Source organism: Chiloscyllium plagiosum, chromosome 15 (assembly GCF_004010195.1).
Source record: "Chiloscyllium plagiosum isolate BGI_BamShark_2017 chromosome 15, ASM401019v2, whole genome shotgun sequence".
Classification (NCBI taxonomy): domain Eukaryota; kingdom Metazoa; phylum Chordata; class Chondrichthyes; order Orectolobiformes; family Hemiscylliidae; genus Chiloscyllium; species Chiloscyllium plagiosum.
In genome coordinates this window covers 26753221-26775263 of record NC_057724.1, presented here as the reverse complement: position 1 = coordinate 26775263, position 22043 = coordinate 26753221, and the positions used below count along the sequence as shown (strand labels likewise).

The 22043-nt window shown below is 40.1% G+C and overlaps 1 protein-coding gene across 3 annotated transcripts in view; it reads right to left on the bottom strand.

Moving 5' to 3' along the window:
- Positions 1–22043, bottom strand: part of LOC122557152 (transmembrane protein 33-like) — a 158424-nt gene that overhangs the window by 88025 nt on the left and 48356 nt on the right. For all 3 annotated transcript variants that reach the window (XM_043704517.1, XM_043704514.1, XM_043704515.1), the window contains one exon: positions 10512–10645. In XM_043704517.1, the coding sequence (XP_043560452.1) occupies positions 10512–10645 (134 nt within the window). The remainder of the gene's footprint in view (positions 1–10511; positions 10646–22043) is intronic.

The window sequence follows — 22043 nt, the reverse complement described above, 5'->3', positions numbered from 1 at the left end:
CTGTAAAATCTTCCTTGTCCTGATTTGACACCATCATCTTGATAAATTATGATCTCTCTACTTTAAATTAGTTTGTACAGTTTTGGATTACTTGTTACTTTGGTTAGACCCTTGGCACGAGACTCCTATATCTATCATGTTATTCCAGCCATTTGGTTGATCTCTAGCACATTAATTTTTAAAAATTATCTCACTGTCTCATTTGAATCGGATTATAGGCCATCCTTTCGCTTGTTCTTCAGCTGTTGGCACTTTACTCACACTATCTGACAGCCTTGGTCACCTGCAGAGACTTATTATTCGACATTCTATTTAGACCAATCGCATGATCTTTTGATCTCTCTGCCTATAAATTCTTTATTTGTGTGCTTCTCTCACTTCATGTGATAAAGGCACTACACTCCAAAAGCTTGTGATTTCAAATAAACCTGTTGGACTATAACCCAGTGTTGTGTGACTTCTGAAAATGAATCAAGCCAGTTAGATGTGCAAGCCATTCACCTTAATTGATTATTAAATGAGTTTCTGATGAGGCAATGCTCAGAGGTTTCGGCTGGAACAGCAGATCCGAATTTCAGTCAAACTGCTTTTGAGACAAGATTAGAGTGATACTGGAAAAGCACAGTAGCCCTTCATCAGGAATGAGGCTGGGAGCTTCGGGGTGGAGAGTTAAATGGTGGGGCTGGGGAGAAGATAGCTGAGTGTGCAATAGGTGGATGGAGGTGGGGGTAAAGGTAACAGGTTGGAGAGAAGGGTGGAGTGGATAGGTGGGAAGAAAGATGGACAGATAGGATAGGTCATGAGGATGGTGCTGAACTGGAAGGTTGGAACTGGGGTAAGGTAGGGGGAGGAGAAAGGGAAATGAGGAAACTGGTGAAGTCTACATTGATGCCCTGGGGTTGAAGGGTCCTGAGGCAGAAGATGAGGCATTCTTCCTCCAGGCGTCGGGTGGTGAGGGAGTGGCGATGGAGGCGGCCCAGGACCTGCAAGTCCTCGGCAGAGTGGGAGGGGAAGTTGAAATATTCAGCCACTGGGTGGTGGGGTTGATTGGTGTGGGTGGTGTTCTCTGAAGCGCTCTGTGAGAAGGCGTCTGGTCTCCCCAATGTAGAAGAGACTGCATTGAGAGCAACAGATACAATAAATGATGTGTGGAAGTGCTGGTGAAACTTTGATGGATGTGGAAGGCTCCTTTGGGGTCTTGGAAAAGAGGCAGAAATGAGGAAACTGGTGAAATCCACATTGATGCCATGTGGTTGGAGGATCCTGAGGCAGAAGAGAGGCATTTTCCTCCAGGTGTCAGGTGGTTAAGGAGTGGTGATGGAGGCAGCCCAGGACCTGCATGTCCTTGGCCATGTGGGAGGGAGAGTTGAAGTGTTCAACTAAGGTGGGGGTGGTATTGGTTGGTGCAGGTGTCCCAGAGATGTTCTTGGAAGCACTCTGCAAGTAGGCCTCCTGTCTCCCCAATGTAGAAGAGACCGCATGAGGAGCGATGGATACAGTAAATGTCATGTGTGGAAGTACAGATAAAACTCTGATGGATGTAGAAGGCTCCTATGGGGCATTGGATGGAGGTGGGGGGTGGGAGAGGAAGGTAAGGGCACAGGTTTTGCAATTCCTGCAGTGGCAGGGGAAGGTGTCAGGAGGAGAGGGTGGGTTGTTTGGGCATGGACTTGATCAGGTAGTCATGGAGGGAACGGTCTTTGCAGAAAGCAGATAGAGGTGGGGAAGGAAATATATCCCTAGTGGTGGGGTCAGTTTGAAGGTGGCAGAAATGTCGGCGAATGATGTGTTTTATGCGGAGGTCGGTGGGGTGGAAGGTGACGACCAGGGTGGTTCTGTCCTTGTTGCAGTTGCAGAGGTGGGGTTCGAGGGTGGAGGCGCAGGACATGGATGAGATGCGTTGGAGGGCATCTTCAACCACGTGGGAGGGGAAATTGCAGTCTTTAAAAGGAGGCCGCCATCTGGTGTGTTCTAAACAGTTCAGCTTATAGGATTGTCTCAAAGAATTGGGGAAATTACAATATTGAAAGTTATCTTTTGTAATACCCTTCCTGAGGCAGAAACCTAATTTACATTGAGAAACTCAATTATTCTAATTACATTGTATTCTGAAATAACCTGAATAACTGGTTAAAAGAAGCCACTCATATCAAAGGAGTTTCACACACACTCCAGAGAACTTCAGGACCAAGAAGCAGAAACTTTGGGAGCTAGAAGAACAGCCTCAACTCCATTTTAACCACCAGTAATCAGATTAGTATAAACTTTCAGCATCTTGCACTCCCAAAACTGAATTTAAACTAATGTGTCGGCATGGAAGTGTAAGATTAGAGGGAAAGAAAAGTTTTGTAAAGTTATATTTATATATATCTTGTGTTTCCAGGTTAGTAAAACATGTCTCATGGTAAACCACATCTCATCATTAGTGCAAAATGAGTCCTAAGAAGCAATCAAGTAGATCAAACCATAGGAAGCTTCCACTTCTCAGCCTCAGGGTCACTCACTCCATCGTGATGCTATTGAGAGTTCCTCACAATACAACTTCACAGCAGTAAAGTGGAAACTAGACCTACCATCTGAGCTTTTTTACACACACACACACACACACACAATTTATGCACGATGAGTCAAAATCATGGGCATAGACCTATGTAGGAAAACCAAGGATTCCTAACATAAAACAACTACTTTTTATGGATAAATACTCTTACTTTTGTTCCATTTGTATGCTTTCCTTTGGTCATTTTTTATTACAATACTTCCAACTTTACACAGGTGGCCAACAATAGTACAAAGAAATTATGCATTGTTTGATTGACTAGTTTTCATATACTAATTATGATGATATCGTTATGTATTAAAAAAGGGCTTTTTGATGGCTGTTGTTATTGGTATTTCCTGCAGTGTACAATGTCCTTGTTCTAAATAAGCTGTCACTGACTTCCAAATATGTGATGATTTCTGTATGATGGACCTCAAAAGATCATAAAACTTTAGATGGGATGAAAAAAACATTTTGCCTTAGGCTTCAAAATTTAATACATAGTACTGGGTCTCAGATGTTTAAGTCAGTAAGCATCTGTTCCAAAATTATTGTAGCAGTGCAGGCAAGATGCCTGGATCTCAGTAATGCTCTGCCATATACTTCATTACCTCATTTAAAAAAAACTGATACACCATTTGGAGAAATCTTACATGCAGCAATGTCATTAAAATGACAGAATAACAAAAATAGTCATAGATTATCATGAATTTAAGAATTACCAGTATGGTAATAATGCAGTAAATGGTAGTCACCTACATGTAGATAGACTGGCCAAACCTTTCAAATTTTGAGAGAACAGTATTTCTCAAGTGGTACAGCTTACTGGCCAACTATGTTATTCGGGAATGGCTACTTTTAAGCTTACAATTTACACCAAATGATGGATAAACTTACCATTAACGTCATGGAATGTGAATGAAAAAATAAAGGGGAGCTTGTCTAATAAAAATGTTGGTTAGAAACTCTAAATGCAGAAAGCTATGTCAAGCGAAGCGATTACATTTAATACAGTATGACAAGTTGGCACAGATAACAACTAACAAAATGTGAACTTTTCTCTCTTTACAGAATGATTACATATAGAATCAAATTCCACTTAGGGTAATGGAATTAAAACATTTCAAAGACTTAGATGGTGATACAAAATTACTCCATACTTCTGCAGCAATGAGCTTTCATTCACTGTGTGTATCTTGAAATATATGAGACATGTAAGCAACTTTCCCTTGAATGTGCTCTGAGGGTCCATACAAGGCAATCTATCACTTCCTCTGGTGATTCAGTCCATACACGCACCATCCTCTCCCTGCCTATTTCAAGAGGACCAACATCATCCCTGTGCCTAAGAAGGCTAATGCAGCATGTCTCAATGACTACCGTCCAGTGGCTCTAACTTTGGTGGTCATAAAGTGCTTTGAAAGGCTGGTCATGGCATTAGTCAACTCCAGCCTCCCCACTACTCTTGACCCACTCCAATTTGCCTGTTGGATCAAAAGATCCACGTCAGATGCCGTATCACCTGCCCTTCACTCCTCCCTAAAACATCTTGACACCAAGAACAGCTACATAAGAATCCTACTCATTGAAGGCTGAACTGTAGTCAACACTATTATCCCCTCCAGACTGATTACTAAACTTCGTGATCTCTGACTCTCTGCAACTGGATCCTCAGTTTCCTGACCCACAGGCCACAATCAGTGAAAATTTTGGACAATATTTCATCATCACTAACACTCAACACTGGAGCCCCCCAGGGGTGTGTACTCAGCCCCCTATTCTACTCACTGTATACCCATGACTGCATCACCAACTACCAGATCAATGCAATTTACAAGTTCACTGATGACACCACCATAGTCGGTCGAATCTCAGATGGCGACGAAACAGACTATAGACAGGAGGTGGAAGACCTGGAAAAATGGTGCACGGAAAACAACCTAGCTCTCAATGCCAGCAAAAGCAAAAATCATTTTTGACTTTTGGTGGGATGTTACTCATGCTCCCCTGCATGTTAACAGCACAGAGGTGGAACGAGTGGAGTTTGTCAAGCTCCTGGGAGTGGTCATCTTGGACTCTTCACGTGGACGCACTGGTTAAAAAGGCCCAACAACGTCTCTTCTTCCTCAGGCAGCTGAGGAAATTTGGCATGACGGCGAATACCCTTGCCAATTTTTATAGCTGCGCCATCGAGAGCATTCTGTCTGGATATATCACTACCTGGTATGGCAACTGTACCATTCAAGATCGGAGACAGTTACAGAGTGTGGCGAACTCAGCTCGGACAATCACAAAGGCCTACCTCCAATCTATGGAATCCATCCACCAGGCCCGCTGTCAAGGAAAGGCCACCAGCATTCTCAAAGATCCAAGCCACCCTGGCAATGTTTTTCTACAACCTCTACCATCAGGGAGAAGATACAGAAGCCTGAATACACACACCAGCCGGTTTCATAATAGTTTCTACCCTACTGTTGTTAGAATACTGAATGGACTCTCAAACTCTTAACGTTTGCCTGTAACTGTGTTTTTGTTTTTGCGGCTGTTTACCTATCATTTACTTATCCATGCTACTTAAAAATGTGATCTGCCTGCATTGCTTGCAAGACAAAGCTTTTCACTGTGCCTTGGTACACGTGACAATAAATTCAATACAAACTCAAATTCATTCAAATTCAATTCAAATCCTCTCTGTGAAAGGTTGCCCCTCCAATCCCATTTAAGTATTTCCCCTCTCACTTTAAACCTACGCAACCTTACAGAAAAGACCTTTGCTATTCACTTTATCTACTTCCCTTATGATTTTCTAAGCCTCTATAAAGGTTACTCTCTCTCCGACCTAAGCTTGTTAGGAAGGTACTATTATGTGAAAACACAAGATTACATTTTGGGGAAAAAAAGTGTGTCGAAGTTGCTGAGTTATAAAGTAAAAATACTGCCTAGTAACATGGACACATCACATTTTGGTGTTGTGGTAAGAAATAAGGAGCTTTACATATACGACAACAGAATGGTCATCAGTAAGAGTGAATTGGTGAACTCAAAATTGTATGCAGTACTGTGGGTGGAGTGTGCCAACAAAACCTATTTTGTCTTAGCAGCCAACTGTTAACAAAAAATGCACTTTAAATGAATAACTAAGGGTAAAGAAGTCAAACTGCACCCAAATGCTTCCTCCAATCATTTAGAATGTATAATTATTCAGCAAAACTGCTGCTAATTCCTTCCTTCTGCTACAAAGGTGGTTTGAAACAGTTGCAGAAAATCAATGTTCAAACAGTTGTGGCTGGTCACAAGATTACTGTTCATTTACCTCAACCTCCATTTTGTTCAAATAATTCACTATCCTATGCCTCTGCATTCACTGGTCTTCTATTTTAATTCTCAAGTTATCCATCTCCTAGACTATTTTTTCTTTAAGTTCACTTATTTCACTTACAGATTATATCTTAACTTGTTCATTCTGCATGTATATAACAATTAATCATCATGACACTGGATTGAGAAGGGGCTCCAGCATTACAAAATCTGTGACAAATCTGGACCCTGTTAAGAATCATCCATAAGAGGAGATGACATAAATGCCAGGAATCTATTATAAAACTTTTTCTGTGTTGACATGATACTAAATCCTGGAAACTGGCCAATACAGTCAACTTCAATGTGTTTGACAATTCGTATAGTGTTCACATACCCAAACAGCATCTTCACAATTACAAGAGACAAGCATCCTCAATTCCATGTATTTACACAATGTAGTTCAGGAATTATGTTGAAGTAATTGGTCATTATCAAAATATAAACATAATCTTAAAATAATAATCAGCGATACTATTAAAGGGAAAATATATCTACCATTGGAAACATTTATTTTAATCACCTTACTACCACATTCCATATGTTATGATTAGAAATGTTTTATTCTACACACCGTGGTTGACAGCAAAGATGAAAGCTGGCAACCAGTATCAATGGACTGGAAAGGTGGGTAGAAATGCGGAATTCAATCTGGAGAAGTAAAGTGAAGAAATGCATTTGGGAAAGACAAACAAGGGAAGAGAATACAAAAGAAATTAGAAATGTAGAGGATTAAAAGGACTTTGGGGTGCATATCTACATATTCCTGAAGGTAGACACACAGATAATATAGTTCAGATGGCATATGGGATACTCCATTCTTTTAGCAGAGGTACAGCATTAAAAGCATGAAGGTTGTGCTAGAACCGGATAAAACACAAGTTAGAACACAGCTAAAGTATTGTTTATGGTTTTGGTCGACACATTACGGGATTTGAGAGCTCACTGGATACGTGCAGAGAAATTTGAGGAGGATATTGCCAGAAATGGGAATTTTAGCCATGAAGGATTGGATAGGCTGATTTGGAGCAGAGGAATCTGGAAGATTTGATTGGGATGGATAATATTGTGGAATTGCCGAGACAGAACACATAAGAAAGACCTATTTACGATAAGAGAATCAAAAATTAAGGGCACAAAAGAATTGGTAAAAGGAAGTGAGATTTTTTCTTGTCCATCCAGATGACTAGGAGTCTGGAAAGTATGGGAGATGCAGAAACCTTTAAAATAAGGATATGTACTTCAGGTACCATAACATACAGGACTACGTGTCAAGAGCTGCAAGGTAGGGTTAAACTTAACAGCTCTTTTTCACACTGTGCAGATACATTGGTGCAAATAGTCTCCTCCTGTACCATAACTTTTTGTGCTTCAATGCTTACAATACCTTCTCCCTTTCTCTTCCACCTTTAAGTACTTGCTGTACAGCTGGTGACATGAGCGGAGTCTTCATAATGAACACATTATGTAACAAGTAGCAAAACACTACAAACTGTGACTCATGCTCTGACTAACACACGGTGGCTTCTCCAGAGCGACCCAGTATTGAAATCACTGTTTCAGCACAATGAATTCAGCACTGCCTTCTTGCCATACATGCTGTATATTCTGGAAGGAGCCCAATGCATAAAAGTTTATGGTAACTTTCACATCAGCTGTCCTTGCGATATTGAGATTGCAACAGGCGACAGATTTCAATGAAGGCATCCTTACTGAAGCACAGATATTTCATTAAGGTTGATTCAGGTGAGAATTACTTCCTGGACACTGTGGGTGGACATGCCTTCTGTTGAGACCCTTTTTCCCCATTCTCTACCCTCTTCCTGCAGCTTGCCCTGGTCTCTGTCTCTGGCTCATTCGTTTTGTTTTGCTGTATTCCAAGGAGAATGCTTGGAGAACAATACAGTACAGAAGAGGGCTTATGGCCCCTGGAGTCTGTACTACCAAAAATATACTATTATTATCTACTCTCAACCCACGTTCCTGCACTTGTTTTCCGACACTCCCAGGCAGTGCATTCCAGGTACTCATTACTCTCTGGGTGAAAGATTTTTTTATAACCCCTCAAATTCCCTTTAAATCTCCTGCCTTTCATTTTAAGATTATTCCCCCTTCCTCTTCAAACAAATCCTTGCTTATAGTATGGTGATCAGGACTGAACACTGTACTCCAGCTGAGGCCTAACCAAAGTTCCCTACAGTTTCAATATGACATCCCTGCATTTGCCTCAATATGCCATGACTGATTATAACCAGGTGTTGAGATTTTTTAAACTTTGTCCACTCCAGTCCAACACCGGCACCTCCACATAATGACTGATAAAGGCAAACAACCTATATACCTTAATTAGTCTATTAACCTGTCCTGCCACCTTTAAGGGTCTGTGGACAAGCACCCCAAGCTCCATGTGTTCTTCTGAGCTTCTTCATGTCTTGTCATTCATTGGGTACTCCTTTCGTCTTGTTCCTTCTTCCAAACTGCATCACATCATATTTATCAGGGTTAAATTCCATCTGTCACTGATATGTCCAACTATCAAATCTGTATATATCCTCCAGTAACCAACATCTTCCTCCTCACTGTCAACCACCCGGCCGATCCTTGTCATTCACATACTTACTTGTTCTACCCCCAATATTCTCATTTATGTCATTTATGAATATCACAAACAATAACTGAACCAGCACTCATCTCTGTGATATGATTAGATTAATTAGATTCCCTACAGTGTGGAAACAGGCCCTTCGCCCAACTCAGTCCACACCGACCTTCCGAAGAGCAACCCACCCAGACCCATTTCCATCTGACTAATGCACCTGACTAATGCACTAACACATTTCCATCTGACTAATGCACCTGACCATCTGACTAACACTACAGGCAATTTAGCATGGCCAATTCACCTGGCCTGCACATATTTGGACTGTGGGAGGAAACCGGAGCACTCGGAGGAAACCCACGCAGACACGGGGAGAATGTGCAAACTCCGCACAGTCACCCAAGGCTGGAATCGAACCTGGGAGCCTGGTGCTGTGAGGCAGCAGTGCTAACCACTGAGCCACTGTGCCACCCCACTACTGCATACTGGGCTACAGACGCACAAACAGCCTCTACCATCACCTTCTGTCTCTAGTCACTCAGACAATTTTAGATCTAACTTGCCAATTTACCCTATATGCCAAAAGCTTCTATCTTCTTTATCAGTTTCCCATGTGGGACGGTGACAAAGTAAGCCTTGCTGAAATCCATATATAGTACATCAATCTCCCTACCCTCATCCAAACACTTGGTTACTTCCATGAAAAATTGCACTAGATTTGTTAGGCATCCTATGATAAAGGTTTTGACTACATGCATGTGTGGGTGCAATTAGATTCGGCAGAAACCTTGAAGTCGGGACTAAGTCCTTCAGTGTGTGCCAGCTCATTCACTGGAGACTTAAACAACATTTAACAAACCCCATTCATCCATGATTAATCAAAGAATAAGAGGGTATGCAAGCATCTCTCTCCATTGATAGTAATTCTGCACGCTGTTGTCAATCTCTCAGTCCTGTCTGTGATGTTGTCCACCCAGCCAGTCCTTCTCAGAGCTGTCTGCTTTTCATCATGTTTTATCTCCTATGCTTGCCATGCTCTGGATCTCTCCTGCTTTTTCCTCATATTCATACACTCTCAATTTCCACTTCTTTCATTTCAATGCCCTTGAGAGACTCTTCAGGTCTACTGGGGACAAATTCACTGATTTGTTGGTCTGTCTGGACAATTTTAAAATGTAATCTTTTTCTCTTCAGCCTTATCGAAGTCCAGCTCTTAGCTATACAGCTAATTTACAGTAACAAAGTACTGAATTCTTCTATAAATTCAGCAACAGCTAACACAAAATTAGCAACCACCTCGTAAGTTGTTAATGATTCCTTTAAACAATGGTGGTGCTGCTGAATGCATATTCAGCCATGCAAGATCAAGAATGGCAATCCAAAATAGCAGTGCTGGCACCAAATTAGCACTGTTCACCTGACTGACATCATGATCTGCCTGCTTTGCATACTCCATTCATGTTCACTGTGCATATGGTTGCAGCCTCTCAATAATACATCAAACATGATTCATAGCAGAATTCTTCATGCATACCATGGACACACTTTCAGCACTCTTAGGAAGTTTAAGCACCCAAAAAAATGGGCACCAAAGAACTGAAATTTCATAATCCAGAGTTATTTTCAGTAAAAGATACTTTTTGTAGTATTCTTCCAGTAAGTTTCAGTTCAGAGACAATGATAACACATGCACACACACAAATATTTTTCAAAAGCTATTCAATATTTGTGATTATATAGAATGGCTATTCTTTTCATACTTAGTCAATTTTTGTCATTTATGCTGTGGACAATTTGCATGCAAACCGAGAGAAGCAGCAATGACCATGTAAATACCTAACATCGTCACACACACCACACCCTGTATGAAGTGGATAGAAGCTACCTGAAATATCAAATGTCATCTAATGCACATTTTCAGTCAAAGCAATGTTATTAAAAGAACTAAATTAGTGCTTTCAGGATTAAACAGGCTACAATAACAATGCCATGAAATCTAGATTTAATGTTTACCCAAATAACATAAAGACAGCTGCAGGCATCAAGAGAATCTCATTGTACGCAATGAACTTGAACAGGCTCTGCTGGTGTGTTGTCATTTTGTCTAAAAAGGATCGCACCCATGGCACGGAACGAGGGCCAATGATCTATAAGAAAAGAAACAAAATGAAAGTTGCTGACGGTATGTTGCTTTAATTGTCATCCATAAAAATAAAGCTACTTTCTACTCAGCACTGCGTTTAAAAAAAATTATGAAATTTCATGATCATACAACTTAAATAGAAAGTCAGGCAAATCCACTATGTTCTTCGACACATTTGTTGTAGGACAGAATACTGCTTAATATCTTTGTGGCACAAAACAGTATGCCATCAAGACTATGACTAGAAACTTCATCTGTTTTGTGTATTTGGTTTAATGCCTACATATAAATGTCTAATGCACAGTTGTGATGGCACTACATGGAGCAAATGTCACATTGTAAGAATCAAAAGCTGAAAGGAGCACCATAGAACAAGATTTCCTTCAGAAAACTATTGAGACAGAGTTAGCTTCAAATCAATTTTGTAACGTAACAAATGAAGCACTTACAGAGGTAGCACATTGTTTCTGGAATCGGTTAAGTGTTTTGAACAAAGTAGAATAAGTTAGCCTGAATAAAATGTGTCATGGCTTTAGCCTTGACAATTTCACTCAAACATTAATTCATTTTTAATATGGTGACCATTTTACTTGATCTTTACTTGGGAAAGAAAAGATTGATTTTGAACTTTTAAATTTAAGGAATATGAAACGTGATACTTATGGCACAGTGCATTACATTTGCAGTTCCCACTCATTGTAATAAGTGCAATATTTTTGAGTCAGTCACACCTTCAAACTCCAGTTTACTACATCACTTTTGTGAACAGGGCCAATTTGTTGATTTCAACTAACTCATGAAAAGCTTTTATGCAGTCATCCAGATAAATACACATATCAACAGCTCTTGTTAGCTAAATAATGGTGTTTCTTTTGCAAGGATATAATTAATTCAAAATTATAAAGCAGATAATGCCATTTCAACAAAACACTGTGCTAACTTTAAACACAACACCGGCTGTGAAGAGATATCTTAATTGTGCTACCTGTGCAACTGTCACAGCATAGTTTGCATATTCTTATTTAAAACGATGGTTATTAATGCATATTATTTACAGTTAACATATTTAATAAAAAATGTAATTTGTACACAGCTTAATCTTCAGGAAAGCAAGTCAATTGAGACACTGATTAGATTCAACAACAAAACAAAATCGTAAACCATTTTACTGATAGACTTCAATCTGAAGTGCAGTATTAAAAATAATTTAGGTCACCTCTTACTTTTAGATAGGTGGAAGATCGTGACTTTGAAACTTAAGCCCACGTGCCTCAAAACAAACTGTAAAAGGACCAACTTGATTCAGGTGGACAAAACAAATACCCTAACAAAATACACATGATTCATTGAAAATCTTTAGAGCATTGATCACAGTAACTCAAAAGGATAAATTATTTCACAACAACAAACAAAATCAGAAAGGTTTTCGATGAAAACATTATCATTAATCCTTTTTTAAAACCTCAGTATTTAAAATTTTTACAGCTGGCACTTCCACTACTCAAATTTTCACATCTACACCACAAATACAAAAAACAACAGAGGGGTAGAATTTGCTTTATTTGAGTTACGAATGCTGTGACAGACGGAAGGGAATAGCAAGTTAATTTAAAGTCTATGAGACACAAAAGCCATTTGATTTTCAGGAAGAAAAAACTCTCAGATTGAAAAAGCAAATCAGCAATTATCAATAACTGGCACTTACATAGAACATTACCTTCTATGGTAATCCACAAGAGTGATAGAAAGCTAAATTTGACATGGAGTTGTTAAAACATCAATCAGACAGATGACCAAAAGCTTAGTTAATTAAAGAGATAGATTGTAAGGGCCATTTTAAAAGGTGCAAAGAAATGTAGAGATGTTTAGGGAGGAGATGACAAAGCTTAGGTTTTTGGGGATGAAGTAATGGTCACCATGGTGGAGGAATTAAAATTGGGGATGCTCAGAGGCCACAATTAGACAAGTACATCGATCTTGGAAGGTCGTAAGGTCAGAAGAGACTAAAGAGATATGAAGGAACAAATCCAAGGAGGAATTTAAAACCAAGAACGATAATTTTAATCTCGAGGGACTGTTTAAGTGGGAGTCAATTTTAGTTGGCAATTAACAGGGGCATGAATGAATGCTGTAAGAACAGAATTTTGAATGGCTTTAAGTTTATGGAGAATAGAATGCTTGAAACAATTCAGTTGTGTTGGAACAATCTAGACTAGATGTAACATGGATGAAAGTTTCAGCAACAGGTAACGAGAAGTATGGGCAAATTAAATGACATTGTGGAGATGACAAGTCTTACTGATGGATTGAACAAGAGGTTGGCAGCTCACCTTGTGGTCAAATATGGCACCAACATTGCAAATAGTCTGGTTCAGCCTCACACACAAGAAAATACTGAACAAGTCAGATTCCAGAGTCAAATCTGGCATGATAAATCACAAATTTCATTTGTTTGCAATTTAGTTACCATGTGTTGGCCAGGCACTGAACATATTAAACAGACTATGTATCATTCAAAAATAAAACAACTTGTGGTTCCTAGCTATCTGTTTTTCCATGCATTATATCTGTTCCACCTAATTCCTGGCTGTTTACAATCTTCCCAAATAGCTTGCTAACTCCTGAACTTAATTCATATAGTTTTTTTTTAAATTGTTCCAAATTAATTTTTTACTCATTCTTAGATTTTAAAAGTCAGAACTTCACAACAGTGAAATAAAACCCATTTATTTCCAAATTCCCAAATCATCTAAAAGTTCATCATACGTCCAAAGATAAAGGTATCTTTGAGAGGCATTCATTTCAATACTTCCAGTCGAGATGGAAGTAGAATAGGATGCTCCAACTAAAGCACCTCTGCTCCTTCTGTTCTCTCTCTTTCCCCCCCTTTAGTCTCTCTGTGGATCTGGGACCTAGTCACTTGTTGGTATGGTGTCACTCAGCCTGGTCTCCCGATGGCTTGTGACAGGTACTAGGCCTGGTCTCAGCTGATGGCAGCTCTCGGCCTGACCTCATCGGCACCTGGTGGATGCTGGCCTGAACTCTCGACTGACAGTGGTGCCCCTCAGCCTGATCTCATGTGCCTTGGGGTCGGTCCCAGGCATGGTCTCTAGACAGCGTGGCGGCTCTCGACAGCTTGTGGCAGGTTCCGGGCTTGTTTTCTCAATGGCTCTCAGCCTGGTTTCTCAGTGGTACGTTGATCTGTCTCTTGGCAGCTCAAGATGGTGTCTTGGCTCAGCCCGGGCATGTTCCCGAAGCATCGGGGGACATCGGTGAGGTGGCAATTTCAGCAGCAACAACAGTATCTGTGGTGGCTGCTTTGAGAACCGACAGCTAGGTCTCCCAGAGAGTGAGATAAGCAGAGGACTCAAAGATTGTTGAATTTTTAGTTTAAACTAGGAAAGTAAAAGAATAAGCTATGAAAGACTTTAATGTACACTATAACGCTTATTCTTCTTCTATTCTATGAAATAATGTTTAGCTTTTTAATTTTTGTTTCTCTTATAAATTTGTACACAAACTTTTTTTGTACCTAGGTACTTATCTAGCACCATTACACACTTTTCACTGTACCCCTGTACTTGAGCACATGACAATAAAATCTAAATTTCAAATGTCCAATAACAGTATGTTACCAGGGATTAAGCACTCAGACTTTCATAATCAAGCCTATTTTACACAAATCCCTTTTGATCAAAGTTTTCTGTTGTCTGTTTCTACAATACAAATCATTTTCAAATTTATGGTTGCAGCATTAAACCCAATAAAACATTTGAGATAATTATGGGCTGTACAAGTAAATGTTTCTGCAGGGTTGTTGGATATGCTGACTTCAAAATGTTGTAAAGCCAGTACCAGGCTCAGTGTCCTTATCTTCAGTGAATATTTGTTTATACAAGTTCAGCTTGTAAGATTAAAAATCAACTGGGTGTTCAATCCCCATTGCATTCTTTCTGCAGCAAAATGGCACACATGCAGCTATTGATAGCATCAACCAGATTAAATGGCTCAAAGTTTGGTAGTGCTAAACCACTGCAATCGTCACAAGAGATGTCAATTTAACACTGGCTTCTGTCCATTCAAATTTCTACCTATACTTTAACAAACTTGTCAATGGTGCAACTACTTCTGAAATTCACTGCAAATTTCTGAAAATTCACTCATATCATATATTGCATAATTTGCATTTTGTGTTCTGCACAGAAAAAGCCAAAATCCTTTTTATTTTTGCTCCTCTGGATGCTAACTGGCTTTGTTCTAGTGTGGACCAAGTCAGTCATTTATACTTTTACAAATTCAATTTTAGGTAGATTTATCATCGAATTGGCTCTTTGTAACTAATCCAGCAGTTTCTTCAAAATGTCGTAAATGTTTTTCCCAGGTTTAGCTGAACACAAATAGGGGAGACGGGAGGCCTAGTAGAATTATCACTAGAGCTATTAATCCAGGGATTCAGATAATTTTCTGGAGATCTAGATTTGAATCCTGCTATGGCAGATGGTGGAATTTGAATTCAATATAAATCTGGAGTAAACAGTATAAGAAGGACCATGAAACTGTTGTCAATGGTCATAAAAGCCCATCTACTTCACTAATCTTTCTTAGGAACCTGCCATCCTTGTCTGGTCTGGACCCACACCAATATGGGTGATTCTTAACAACCCTTCGGGCAAATAGGGTTGGGCAATAAATTATGCAACACCAGTGATTTATCAATGTAAATTTCAGAACTTTAATAACTTAGAATGACAGAATCGCTGTGCAGAAGTAGGCCATTTGGCTCATCGGGTCCGAAAACATCCCACCCACCTACCTACCCTATCCCTGTAACCCTGCATTTCCTCTAGCTAATCCATTTACCCTGCATGTACCTGGACACTACTGGCAATTTAGTGCAGCCAATCCAAATAACCTGTACATTTGTGGACGGTGGGAGGAAACCCACACAGACATGGGAAGAATGTGCAAACTTCACACAGACAGACAGTCACCTGGAGGGGGAAATCGAACACTGGCTCCCCAACACTGTGAAGCAGTAGTGCAAATGACTCATCCACCATGTTGCCCAATAATGGATTGAAAGAATCAGCAATGACTCTTTCTGGAATAAATCGTTTCCCAAGATGAAAAGGGACAAGCAGAAATGTTATAAAGGAATTAAAAGCAACATGATAACTAACCATCCCTGGGAAGGAGTCAAAGCAATATAAACTGTTTCAAGGCAGACAGGGGTAACACTCCTTAATGATCTGCTGCCTCATGACAAATGGGCAATTAAGACTGCCTGCAGAAGGAATGTCCTGAAGTAAAAAGGGTAAATTGCAGGACTGGCTATCTTACAAAGACAGTTCAGGTTGATGTAACAAAGGAACTGGGGAGCTACTTCTGATAAGGCAACAAGTCACAGACATGAGGTCTCCAAACGTGTAATCAATACTGGGGTTCAAGAATTTAAAGAATCATCAGTACTGTCAAACCACAAACTTGAAAGAGAAAATTATATAAAGAATTCAACACCAGAACAATTTAGCAAAACCTTGAAGAACAACACTGCACAAGGATCAAACCCTGGACACTTCCAGGGACAGACTCTCTTGGTTAGAATTGTAACTAAATTCCACCATTAATCAAGCAATAGCCAAGTTGAATTGTGAGGCTTAACTTGCTTACTTAAGGGATCACATTTTGGTTGCTACATGTATTAAAGTTTAAACCATTGTTTCAGTACTTGCCTGCAAGATTTCTTAATTATTATCTGAATTAAAGTAGCTTGTGGTGACTTGCACATGTCATGTGACATGAACAAATAAATACAAATCAACTAAATCATCAATGGTAACAACTCAGCAACACAATCCCTTTTTGGCCTTGTTTGTAAATCATTGAAAGGTTGTTGCTGCATTTTTCATTCCAATAGGTATGGCTTTAGGCGTTGATAAAGCCCATTTGGTGTAACAGACAAAGAAATATCAGTTTTTGCATCAGTCAACAGAATTTGTAAATATCCTCTTTAGAAGTCAATTTTTCTAACCAATGATGTTTGTCCAATTCTGTCTGCAATCCTACAGTTGTGGAACTGGATATGTCTTTGCTACCATGTTGATTCTGTGATAGGTAATTTCACAATCCATGAGAGCCATCTGTTTTTATCATGATCACAATCGGCAAGATCCTGCTACTATGAGTTGGTTCAATATCATTATCCATCAGGAAGCTGATTGTTTCTCATGAGCTAATTTCTTTCAGTTGAAACTGTAAGAATATTGTTTTGTCGTAACGTATTCTCTACATGGACTGTACTTGCTGTGAGCGATGTTTTTCCTGGGCTATTTACATAACTTGATTTCATGAATCAGCTTTGTAAGTCACCTGAATAGTTTTCTGGAAGATAAAAAGTTTAATATTCTACAGAAACTTTCAGCACCTTTCTATTATCCAATTTGATCATGCAGGACAATACGAAATAATAAGCATAAACAGGCAACTTTCAAGTTGGGAAGATATAACAAATCCAAGAAAAATTAACAAACAGCGAAATTCACAGTTGACTTTGGAGGAACATATGTGGGAGAGGCTCACAGCACAGGAGCAAATAAGTACATGGTTTATGAGCTGCCGGGGAAGTGGTGGAGGCTGGTACAATTATAACATTTAAAAGGCAACTGGATGGGTATATGAACAGAAATGGTTTAAGAGGGATATGGGCCAGTGCTGGCAAATGGGACTAGATTAGTTTAGGATATTTGGTCAGCATGGTCGAGTTGGACCAAAAAGTCTGTTTCCTTGCTATATATCTCTATGACTCGAAGTGGACTGCCACGAGGATCAGTGCTAGGGTCTCAACTATCTACAATCTGTGTCACGGACTTGGATGAAGGGACTGAATGCATGGTTGCTTAACTTGTTGACATAAAGTTAGGGAGGAGTAAAATTTGTGAAGAGGATCTAAGGAGCTTGCAAAGGAATATAGGTAAGTTAAGTGATTGGGCAAACATTGTTTAAATGGAGTATAATATGGAAATATGTAATTTGGGTAGAAACAGTAGAAAAGCAGCATATTAATTAAATAGAGAGAGTGTGCAGAACTTAGGAGATAAAGAGAATGAGAGTTACAAAGAATTAGCACGTGGATACAATGAGTGATTAGGAAAAGATATTAAATGCTGTTATGTAGTGCAAGGGATAAAGTATAAAAGAAGGGAAACAAAGTTAAAAATAAGGGTTCTGCCATTTATGATGGAGACGAGGAGAAATGCTTTCGTCGAGGGTGCAAGTCTGTGGAGATTTCTTTCCGAGAGCAGTGCAGATTGTATAACTGAGTAGTTTTAAGGCCAATATGGATTCTTAACTGGCAAGGGAGTTAAAGGATGTAGCAGGGGACACGAGCATAAACTCACAACCAGATCAGTCATGATTTTATCAAGTGGAATGGCCCATTCCTAATCCAAACTTTTATGTTACTATGTCATCAAAAGGACCTTCCTTAAACATGGTCATTACTTTTCTGATTAAAAGGTATTTTTTTAAAAATACTTGAAGATTCAGAAAAAATGTAGTTGCAGCAAGACTAAATTCCTTAAATTGCTTTATTTGAACATTTCCACTATCACTTTTGCAAAATTGCCAGAATTCATAAATAAAACAAACAAAATTAGAATACTGATGTTTTACTTGAAGAATCAAAGATCACCATATTTAGTCTGATTGACGTTACAGAAAATGTGGCTGATTAGGGATGTCTGACTATATTCTGTAACCATAAAAAGTAGCTTTCAATTTATTTACATATTCACGATGCTACGATTGTTATCGTGTGGTAGTCGTGGTGTGTTCCACAACACAATCAACATCCGGCTAAGGCAAGGAATAATTGTTAGATTGCACACCTGCAGTCAGACCAGGTTCACTTCCAAGCACAAAATTTAGCCCTCTTCTTGCAAGCTGAATTTTTGCACTTCAGCTGTCTTTAAAAAGAAAGGATGTGTGTTTAATAGCATTACTTCTGATATTAAAAAATATAGTTTTGACCAAGTCCGAAGAGTAAACATCACACATTACTGTTGGTGAGGGGAGGAGACAAATCCTGAACACATTCAAATAACTTTCTTTAATGATGAGTACTATATGATCATATTTCACAGCTTAACCTTCCATCCAAATAGTAGGGCTCATGCTGCAGTGGTAGTGTCTCTACCTCTGAATCAAGAGATCCACATTTTGAGTCCCACTTGCTCTAGATGTGTGTTGTAACTCAATTTGACCAACTGATTCAGATACCTCTGTCAAAATAGTAGACAGAGAAATGTCAAATGAGCATATGTTAACTGTAAATCAACTATTATTACAATCACAAATTCCAGCTTCCTGAATGACGATCAGCATTCAATAGAAGAATAATGGACTAATGTTTGGGGGTAACATTTGTTGGAGCTTCAGTTTTGCTTTAGAATTATTAACTTGCCTTAGTCCCTTCCAAAGGTACTTCAAAATAAATTGTTTATGGAAGTTGGTTAAATTAGCATACCCAGAATTCATATAATTCCATGCTGCATCTGTGACACAGGAGAGATGGGATTCTGATTCAGTTTGATTTTCTAGCATAGACTACAGCGTAGTCAGCCATTATTGCATACATCTGTTATACACATTTTAGATCCCAAATTAACATGTACACAAGATCAGATTTACTGGACCACAAAATTATATGGAAATCTCTGCAACAATCTTATTTTCTTATTTAAGATACCTGCAACTCTTGAGAGCATTTTTGGACTGAAAGGCGTAAATAACAATACTATAAATTTTACTACCTATCTTTTACAAAAAGGCTGGTTAAAATGTTAAACATAGAACATAGAAAAGTATAGCACAGAAAAGGCCCTTGTGCCGAGGTTAATCCTAATGTAAAATATAGTAACTTTAGGTTAAGTTTGGCCACAAGAGGTTTGATGTAAGGATCAATGAAACATTAGCTTAGTGGAAAAAAAACAGGTGCACAACCTGGCTTCTTTTACAACAGTGGAACAAAAAGATTAAAAAGATAAAAACGTGCACTCAGTACATACATTCCTCCAAAGCCAAAGAAAGACATATGGGCATTTACACAGTGCTTTCTAAAGTCACAGAATCTCTCAAACTACTTATAGCTAACGAAGCAGCATACAATAGAAAGTATTAAAACAATCCATACAACAAATCCAATCAGACCTAAGCTCTATAGTCCTCAAAATTCAGCAGCGAACAATGCTAGACAATTACGTAATTGGAGAGGCAGGGATTCCACAGTGTGCCAATTCTAAATGATGGCGGAGGCCCAGCACATAAGTGCAAAAAAAAAGGCTGAAGCATTTGCAAGCATCGTCTGCCAGCTGTATTGAGTGGATCATCCACCTTAGCCTCATCCTGAAATCCCATGCACCACAGATGTCCTGGCCTTGCAGCCTGGTCTGGCTGCGGAGCCAGAGACTCTTGGCCGTGGGGCGAGTGTGGATTCAGTGAGCTAGACAGCGAAGAGATGGAAGGTGGGGCAATTCCTACGTTGGTAGGTCCTGCGCAGGTGGTAACAAGACTGTGATGATCGCCCTCGAGGATAGGTGTCAGAATTGACTTGATCATAAAGACTGATATTCTGTCCTTTTTAACTTCTTACTTTTCTAATTTATTTCTATGAGCTATAATGCTGGACTATTTATTTCTTTATTTTTCTAATTTGTTTCAGCTTCCTAAAAATTTGATCTTAAGTATCTGTACCTAGGCACCTTTGTATTTAAGATAGTACTGTAATGCACTAACTAAACCTTTCACAGTACTTGCTTGGGTACATGTGACAATAAAGCTAATTCAAATCGATTCATTCAAAGAGACAGCATGCTCTTAACATTTTAAAAAAAAGCAAAAATCCCCTGCTACACTTCAGTCTTTTGTGATGGAAGCCTACAAATGTTGGAGGTCTGACAATTCCTTTCTTGTACACGGAAGGAATGGAGGCTGGAAATTTTGGATACAGGATTCAGAATTGCTTACTAGTTACAACAGCAGATTGCTGACTTCTCGGGACATTAACCACCTCAACCTGTCAACCCCCATCCCCCACTCCAACCTCTCACCCTCAACGCACAGCCCTCCACTCCCTCTGCTCCAATCCCAACCTCACCATCAAGCCAGCGGATAAAGAGAGTGCAGTGGTAGTTTGGCACACTGACCTCTACACCGCTGAAGCCAGACGCCAACTCAAAGACACTTCCTCCTACCACTCCCCTCGACCATGACCCCACCCCCCCCATCACCAAACCATCATCTCCCAGACCAGACAGAAACTCATCGCCTCAGGAGATCTCCCACCCAAAGCTTCCAACCTCGTAGTCCGGGGACCCCACACTGCCCGGTTCTACCTCCTTCCCAAGATCCACAAGCCTGACCATCCTGGCCGACCCATTGTCTCAGCATGCTCCTGCCCCACTGAACTGATCTCTACCTACCTCGACACTGTCCTATCCCCCCTAGTCCAGGAACTCCCCACATACGGTCGAGACGCCATCCATGCCCTCCATTCTCCTCCAAGACTTCCGTTTCCCCAGCCCCCAATGCCTCATCTTCACCATGCATATCCAATCCCTTGATACCTCCATCCGCCATGACCAGGGCCTCCAAGCCCTCCGTTCTTCCTCTCCCGACGTCCCCAACAGTACCCTTCCACCAACACACACATTCGTTTGGCTGAACTGGTCCTCACCCTCAACAATTTCTCCTTTGAATCATTCCACTTCCTCCAGACCAAAGAGGTAGCCATGGGCACCCTATGGGCCCCAGCTATGCCGGTCTCTTTGTTGGCTACGTAGAACAGTCCATCTTCCTCAGTTACACCGGCACCACTCCCACCTCTTCCTCCGCTACATTGATGACTGCATTGGCGCTACCTCATGCTCCCACAACGAGGTTGAGCAATTCATCAACTTCACCAACACATTCCACCCTGACCTTAAAATACCTCCCTCCCCTTCCTGGACCTCTCCATCACCATTAATGACGACCAATTTGACACCAACATTATTTTTTTTTTTACAAATTCACCAACTCCCACAGCTACCTGGATTACACCTCTTCCCACCCTACCTCCTGCAAAAATGCCATCCCGTATTCCCAATTCCTCCGCCTCTGCCATATCTGCTCCCAGGAGGACCAGTTCCACCACAGAACACACCAGATGGCCTCCTTCTTTAGATACTGCAATTTCCCTTCCCACGCGGTTAAAGATGCCATTCAACACATCTCGTCCACATCCCACACCCCTGCCCTCAGACCCCACCCTTCCAACCATAACAAGGACAGAACACCTCGGTGCTCACCTTCCACCCTACCAACCTTCGCATAAACCAAATCATCCAACGACATTTCCACCACCT